The 7,885-nt window shown below is 65.5% G+C and overlaps 1 protein-coding gene across 1 annotated transcript in view; it reads left to right on the top strand.

Moving 5' to 3' along the window:
* SLC9A3 (solute carrier family 9 member A3) overlaps nt 1–6,619 on the top strand; it is a 16,981-nt gene extending 10,362 nt beyond the window's left edge. Inside the window, exons 10-17 of the mRNA XM_021706333.1 lie at nt 32–107; nt 1,537–1,666; nt 3,876–3,991; nt 4,599–4,728; nt 4,855–5,031; nt 5,493–5,565; nt 5,826–5,939; nt 6,306–6,619. Of these exons, the coding sequence (XP_021562008.1) occupies nt 32–107; nt 1,537–1,666; nt 3,876–3,991; nt 4,599–4,728; nt 4,855–5,031; nt 5,493–5,565; nt 5,826–5,939; nt 6,306–6,556 (1,067 nt within the window). The 3' untranslated portion in view covers nt 6,557–6,619. The remainder of the gene's footprint in view (nt 1–31; nt 108–1,536; nt 1,667–3,875; nt 3,992–4,598; nt 4,729–4,854; nt 5,032–5,492; nt 5,566–5,825; nt 5,940–6,305) is intronic.
* The last annotated feature ends 1,266 nt before the right edge of the window (nt 6,620–7,885 follow it).

Genomic DNA, 7,885 nt, shown 5'->3' with positions numbered 1-7,885 from the left:
CCCGTGGTGCTCACGTCCCCTCCTTCCCTCTGAAAGGCTTTTGACCACATCCTCTCGGCCATCGAGGACATTTCGGGACAAATTGGGCACAACTATCTCAGAGACAAGTAAGTGGCTGGGCTGCCTCCCCACCTCAACTGGGGACAGCCCCTGAGCTGTGGCTCCCTCCTCCCCCACCCAGCGGCCCTTGATGGTGCCCGCCTGCGCATAGTGTGTGCCTTGTGGGCCCTACGAATGGGCGTTGCACGACCCGGCTTCCTAAGCCAAACAGCACAAGGCCGGCTTCCAGAAAAGTCCCCCACTCGATGAGCATGGACTGCTTGTCCAGCGTCCCAGACTCAGGCTCGGTCAGGGTTCCTGAGCCCATGGGCCTGGGCCCGCCCAGACACAAGGGGCACGTGTGATCAGGTGGGCCCCAGTCGGGGCTGCTGGTGTGCTGGGACACAGAGCTTGTCCCCACTGTGTGGCCCGTTAGCTCTAAACTGTTAAGCTACGTGGGAATGAAAACACGAAAATAGGTGCTCTCCTACGTGATGCGCAGCGGACGGGCGTGCATCTGTCAGTGTCTGAAATCATGTCCACGAGACGGAAGTTGTCTATTTGTATTGGCATAAAAAACGTTGGGCACTTAAAATGGCAATAAAACACATGACTAAAGCATTTAAAGACCCATACTTGCGGGTGCCTGTGTTATGGACTCGCCGTCTGCGTTCAGTGAGGAAGGAGACTTCTGGAAGGCGTGGTTTTCACAATGCAGAGCTGCAGCTCCTCCAGGCTCCCGGATTCTGCTCTGGGGTGCCCATGGCCCCGGATTCCTAGGTCTCTGATGAGTCGCTCTGGGGTCCAGGAAAGTGCGGCCTAAGTTACCTTCAACTTCTCCGGGAGGCTGAAAATTGAGCCACGTGAAAGCAGCTGCCGCCCTCACATAGGAGGGCCATGGTGGTGCAGGGGTGGGATCACACGCCCTGGGGCCTCTCCCACCTCTACCTCCCGGGGGGGGGTCCAGGAGTGGCAGAAGACCCCTCCCAGATTCCTTTTGAGTCTGGCCCTCTTCCTTCCCAAACAATGGGGGCATGCTCTGACTCTGTTAACAAAGGCCTCCCTCTGGTTGGCCCCCGCTCCTGCGTCCAGGCGCTCCGGGGCTCTGTCCTCCCTGGCCATTCTCCTGGTGCAGTTCACACCCCGCAGCCAACTCCCCCTTTCCGGCCTCTCCTGATGCCCACCCGGCACTGAGCCACCTTCTGGAAGATGAACGGGTCACGTGAAAACTGCTCACAGCACCATATGACACGGGACAGCGGAGTACCGATTTCCACGTGTTCCAGTGACGCTGCGTGGCAAGGCTGTTTCTCTGATTTAAGATATGCCTGTGGGCCGCCACAGCAAATGCACCTCGCGAGGAGAGAACAGCCGGTCTGTGGGCCGGGCCCAGTTCCCCAGGACTCCTGTCCACCTGCGAGCCTGGGTCATGGGAGGAGGGCCTCCGCCCCACCCGCTTCCAGGGCCCTGAGGCTGACGCCTGTGTCCGTCCCGCAGGTGGTCCAACTTCGACAGGAAGTTCCTCAGCAAAGTCCTCATGAGAAGGTCAGCCCAGAAGTCTCGAGACAGGATCCTGAACGTCTTCCACGAACTGAACCTGAAGGACGCCATCAGCTACGTGGCTGAGGTACCACGTCTGGCGTGTGGGCCCAGGAGGGGGTGGGAGGCCCATGGGCCCTGAGCCGCCCGGCTGTGATGGCCTCGTGCGGTCCTCAACAGCCGGCTCTGGAAGCTCGTGGGCCCTGATACCCGGATTCCCGGTTCACTTTCGCTCGGGGAAATCGAGGCACCAAGCCCCTGGGACTCTCTGTTGGGCACAGGGTGGTGCTGGTGGGCCTGAGCGCCAGGGCCAGGTTCTCTGACCCGGAGCCCTGTGTCAAGATGGGAGGGAAGGACGGAGCAGGCAGGAACTGTGGGCTGCGGCCCCAACACACACGCACACTCACACACACACGCGTGGCGCCTGCATACACACACGGAGGGGCAGCAGCGAGGACGTCTCCATCGGTGGGCAGACCGCGGCTCTGGGGCTGTCCCGGCATCTCCTGGCCTGGCAGGCCCCAGTGCCCCCTTCCCAGGTGAACAGCTCTGCCCGGGGCTCGGAGACGAGGGCCAGGTCATTCCCCAGCCCTGGGCTGCTGCTGCCGCGTGTCCCACACTGCCCGCCCCAAGGCCAGCCAGGGCCTCAGATGCCGCCTCAGCCCCTGAGGAGCTGCATGGGCTCAGGGCCTGGCGGGCACAGGGCCTCCCTCTTCCTGATGCATGGGGTCTCTCCCAACGAGGAGCTGGCGAGCCAGGGCCACAGTCCAGTGGGTCTGTGGAAGACCAGCGGGGCCTGGAGACATCAGACCACTCAGAAGCAAAGTGTCGTCTCCGTGATACTCACCCACACCTGGTCAAGCCAGTGACGGGGGGCCTCCAGGGGGCGTTGGACCTGGGCCGTCAGGAGGGCTGGGCTGGTGCAGCCCAGGAGGGGGTCCCTAAACCATTGTCCGTCAAACCGACCACAGGCTCCCAGGCTCAGCAGGCCCTGCGGGGCCGCCCCAGCAGGGATGAAAACTCCTGCAAGGCTTGTGCTCGCCTCTGACCCAGGTTAGGCACATTCAAGGCAAGATCCCACCTTCTGTGACCTTGGAGGCCTTGAGGACTCAGAGCCCGGGTGGAGGCCAGTCACCCACTTTCTGCCTTCCCTTTGGGATGCTCCTGGGCCCCCACCCCTACATGGGTGACACGGGCACCAGGCGGGGCCTTGAGCCTCACCTCTGGCCCCCAGGGCCTGACCAAAGGCCAAACCTGCCCCCCACTGCCCTCCCAGCTCCAAGCCCTCCCCCGTGGATGGCCAGCCTTGTCTCCTAACGTGGCCCTCACCTTGTGGGTGTGTGGGTTGTGCGGGCACGGTGGCACCCTGGGGTAGTTGGCATCTCCCTCACCTGTGTCTAACCCAGTGTCAGGGTTTACTGCCTGGGGCTCCCCTGACCCTGACATCTGTCCTCACGGAGTCAGTGGGAGGACAGTGGGTGGTACAGAAAACACTGGATTTAGAAACAAAAGCCAACAGAGGTCTCGCTGCGTCCACGACAAACAGCAGCCCCGGTGCCTCGTGCCAGGTCTTTGATGGGATAGTGGCATGTGCCCGTGCCCTCCAAGGGCCTCCAGGGAGCATCTCACAGCTGGACAGCAGAGCACATCGACACTAGTTAGGACGGAGGCGCATAAGCTGTGGGAGTGTGCCCTAATGGAGCCTCTGGCGTGCCTGGCCACGGCCCGCCCTCACCCGGGGTGCTCTTTGGGCCACACACTCCCCCGGCCCAGGCCCTGCTGTCCACTGGGCAGGCATCAGAGGACACACACGCACCCACCCACCTGCGGGGCCTCAGCCGTGCGGAGGCCCATGTCCTGTTGGTCTGTGTTGCCGGGGCCTGGTTCTGCTCTGGATGTGCGGCGCTGGGGTCCCTCCCTTGGGGGAAACACGGCAGGCAGCGCAGATGCCCCGAGGGCCCCACCACACCTGGCTGTCTGTCTCCACACAAGCGGCGCCTCCGCTCAACTCAGGCTGTGGCTGTGGCCGGGCTGAGGCTGTGTGGGTGACCATGGCTGAAACTGACTGAGACTGGGGCCTCGGACGAGGGGCTTTAAAAGCTCAGCTCTCATTCTGGCGTCTCTGCCTCCTGCAGCGGGCGGGGCGAACTGGGCCATTGCTGCATCCCAGGCCTTCCCGGGGCTCCACCTCCAAGCCCCCTGGCACTCCCACCCCATGCTCGGCCAGGGCAGGGTCTGCCGTGGGTCCCAGGCCTCAGGCTGCTCCAGCCCCTGACGAGGCCGCTTCCTTGCTGCAGGGAGAGCGCCGGGGGTCCCTGGCCTTCATTCGCTCCCCGAGCACCGACAACATGGTCAACGTGGACTTCAGCACCCCACGCCCGTCCACCGTGGAGGCCTCTGTCTCCTACCTCCTGTACGTGCCACCTCACGTGCCCACCTCCCACCGACCCCGCAGCCTGCCCGACAGGCCCCTCCCAGGCCTTGGAGATGGAGTCAGACGGGGCAGTGGCGGCTCCTGGCCTGGATGCTGCAGGGGCGCACAGAATGGGGCAGGGCCGCAGCAAGGGGCCAGGCGTCCTTGATCAGGCAGCCCGCGAGATTAGACAATGCTGGGCTGATGCGAGGCGAAGGGGGGTGGGAGGGAAGAGGAGGAGGAGGGACGGCGGCCGGGCTCGGGGGCTCAGGACCCCATCTGTTTGCCCTGGGCTCCGAGGGGTCTGTCCTGGCCCTGGGCTCTGCAGCTCATGGCCGTCCTCACCAGGCATGAGCTCTTGCAGGTGCCCAGGTGGGGGACGGGACCGGGGGGTCTCCCGACCAGGGCTCAGAGAGGACAGTCAGCAGGGGCAGGAAGCAGGGTCAACCTCAGGCCCCGAAGGGAAGACCCATGGGGAGTCGGCCTGAGCCCCGAGGAGAGACGGCAGGTGCCAGGGTTTAGGCTCCAGCCGGGCAGGCGCTGACCCGCAGCAAGGGGGCAGGAGGCCCATGTGCGGCCCTGGCGGCTCAGCGCTGTCCCCGCGCAGGAGGGAGAATGTCAGCGCCGTGTGCCTGGACATGCAGTCCCTGGAGCAGAGGAGGAGGAGCATCCGGGACGTGGAGGACATGGTCACCCACCGCACCCTGCAGCAGTACCTGTACAAGCCGCGGCAGGAGGTAGGCGTGGCCAGCCTGCCGGCGGGGGGCGTGTCCTCTCCTGCCTGCCCTGGGACCTGGGACCCTGCCTGTGGGCAGTGGGAGGCCCGCAGCCCGTGCCCGCTGTGACGGCCGCGTGGCCCCCAGTACAAGCACCTGTACAGCCGGCACGAGCTGACGCCCAGCGAGGACGAGAAGCAGGACAAGGAGATCTTCCACAGGACCATGCGCAAGCGGCTGGAGTCCTTCAAGTCGGCCAAGCTGGGCATCAACCAGAACAAGAAGGCTGCCAAGCTGTACAAGCGCGAGCGTGCCCAGAAGCGGGTGAGGGCACATGATGCGGGTGTCCCTCCCACCTCGCCCCAAGAAGGGCCGGCTGGGGGCTGGAGCCAGGAGGGGGGCGGAGGACTCGGGCCCGGGGCGCTGGGGCGTTGCAGGGTCTTGGGCCTGCAGGGGGGTCCTAGGTGGGGGCTCGGGGCCTGGGATGGGAAGGGTGGTGCCAGGGCCTCGGAGTCTGGAGCAGGGAGGCGGGAGGTGGCTCAGGGCCTGAGATGGGCAGCGGTGTCGCAGGGGACTGGAGCTTGGTGCAGGCGACACAGGGGTGGGGCTCGGGACCTTGGCAAGCAGGGTGTGGGGTGCTTGAGCCAGGGAGGTAGGGTGTGGGGTTGGCCCGGGTCTGAAGTGGGGGAGGCGGGGTGGGCTCCTGGGCAGGGCCAGGGGCTCCTCCGGGCGCCCCACTAGCCTGTGGCCCTGTCCACACTGCCAGCGGTCGCATTTTCTCGCAGAGAAACAGCAGCATCCCCAACGGGAAGCTGCCCATGGAGAGCCACGTGCGGAGCTTCACCATCGAGGAGAAAGGTGCGGCCGGGTCTTGGGAGGCACTTGTGGGAGTCCCAGGTGGCCGGTCCCCGACACCTGCCCTGGCACAGGACCCCCAGCTGCGCCCTTTGCGGGGAGGTGGCCTCAGGGCCTCGCAGTGCCCTCACGGTGGCTCTGCATCATCTCAGCCCACCCAGGACAGAAGCGCCCCTCTGACTGGGTCCTGGTGACGGCCCCACGGGGTGGGTCAGGGGCTGGATGGAGCACCCCACCTGACTCCCTTGTGTCACCACCCCCAGATTTGGAACTCTCAGACCCCGAGGAGGCCCCCAACTTCTATGCTGAGGAGACAAGTGGGGGCATTGAGTTCCTGGCCAACGTCACCAAGGACACCGCGTCAGACTCCCCAGCAGGTGGGGCGGGAACGGCGACGTCATGGTGGGGAGGGCTGCCACCCTGGACCAGGACATGGGGCCTGGGGTTCGCATGGGTCTTCAATGGCCTGCAAGGGCCATGCGGCCCTCCACGGACTCGGAAGACCCTGCCCTGGGGATGCGGTCCGGGTAGGCCTCTGGCCCAGGAAGGCAGGTCTCGCCACGCTGCCTGCAGTGCGAGGCCACAGATGTGGCGGAAGGGTGCGCAGCCAACCCGAAAGCCGCGTGACCCTAACCTCAGTGACCTGGCAGGTAGCGACCGCCTGATGTGCTGTGCTGGCCCGTTGTGGCTGTCCCTCCACCGTGCGCTGCTCCCGGGGTTGACGGCACCGCCCTTTCTCCTAGGCATTGACAACCCTGTGTTCTCCCCGGACGAGGACCTGGACCCCAGCCTCCTGGCCAGGGTGCTGCCCTGGCAGTCTCCCGGGGAGGCGGTAGTGCCCTCCCAGAGGGCCCGCGTACAGATCCCCCACTCTCCCGCCAACCTCCGCCGCCTGACGCCCTTCCGCCTCAGCAACAAATCGGTGGATTCCTTCCTGCTGGCAGACAGCCCTGAGGAGCGGCCCCAGGCACCCCCTGAGTCCACACACATGTAGGCCCGGCCCTCCCGCTAACGCCCTCTCTCCTCAGCTGTCTCTGCAGGGCTCGGGCTTGCGCTCTGCCACCTCTCATCCCTCTGGGACCTGACTCTTGCAGACCCTCTCTCCAGCAGCTGTCCCTCCTCCTTCTCAAGCCTGTCTCTCTCCTGGGGCATGCTTCTTAGGAGACGCTGGTGGACTCCTGTGTGTCTGCTTCTGCACTGGGACTGGGAACCCAGAGCTGTCTGAGGATGCGACTTGTTTCAATGTGTTCTTGCAAGGGTTGACCTTTAGATGGCTCCTTCCGTCACCATGTGGTCAGCGCCGAGTCTATGAGCTCCACAGGAATGAAACAGGGTTGGGCGAGCAGGAAGGGGGACGGCAGGGCTGGGAAAGTGACAGAGGAAGCCCAGGAGAGAAGCCACGGGTCCCTCTGGCCCTTGTACAGAGAGGTGTGTAGGCACGGGCAGGGAGGCCCCACAGCAGCAGGGAGACTGCACACAGACACAGGTCTGCCCAGCAGCCGCTGACGAGCAGGCTGGCTGGTGACCTCGTCCTGCAGGCCCTGTGTCGAGGGCGCCCTCCAACTCAGAATGCAGGGGGGAGGCGAGAGGGTGAGGGGAGAGAAGAGGGAGGCAGCTGGCCATGTTAGGGTTAGAGGCTTTTGCAGGTCTGGCCTTGTCCTCCGCAGAGAAGAGGGCTCATCTACCTCAGACAGGGTTTTGGGTCATTTCAGGCTTCCTTTGGGTACTGGTGGGCACATGGGAAGGAAGTGGGTGGGCCTGGCCCCGTCGGATGGCACAGCCTCTTGAAATGGCCGGGAACGGGTGTCTCTGGTGGACACCAGTGAGGGGTGTGTCTGCCCAGGCCGTTGGCAGGGCCTGGTGCAGGACTGGAAAGACGGAGGTGCCAAGGCTGTCCTGGCGCAGCCGGCCCCACCTGCTGTTCGGGGCGTGGGGCGCCACCGGCCGGCCGCCCCCACAGGGCTCTTTCACTGCTCCTAATGCCCTGCCTCGCGGCAGCCTCGAACCCCATGCTTCCCCCTCCTTCCCGGCTCATCCTTGAACCTGCGGGCCTGGAGCCATCCGCTCGGGGCCTGGGTTGGGTGTGAGGGCGCCCCGGGGAGGGTCCGCAGTCAGGTCCTTGGCTGACCGTCCTGGGCACGGTGGCAGCCCCCGGCCCGGGTCCCAGAGCACGCGAGTGGTCCCGGCAGGCCCGGCTGGGGCAGGGGTCAGCGTCGGGAGAGCCTCCGCGTGACACGCGCCCGTGGGGCTCCAGCCCCGGCCGCCAGCCGGCCAGGGTCCACGGGCTCTGGAGAAGGCCCGGGACCGGGCCGGGTCAGAGCGG

This window comes from Carlito syrichta, unplaced genomic scaffold (assembly GCF_000164805.1).
Source record: "Carlito syrichta isolate Samal-C Ts95f unplaced genomic scaffold, Tarsius_syrichta-2.0.1 Scaffold315456, whole genome shotgun sequence".
In the NCBI taxonomy this organism is placed as follows: Eukaryota; Metazoa; Chordata; class Mammalia; order Primates; family Tarsiidae; genus Carlito; species Carlito syrichta.
This window is presented reverse-complemented; position numbering and strand designations above follow the sequence as displayed.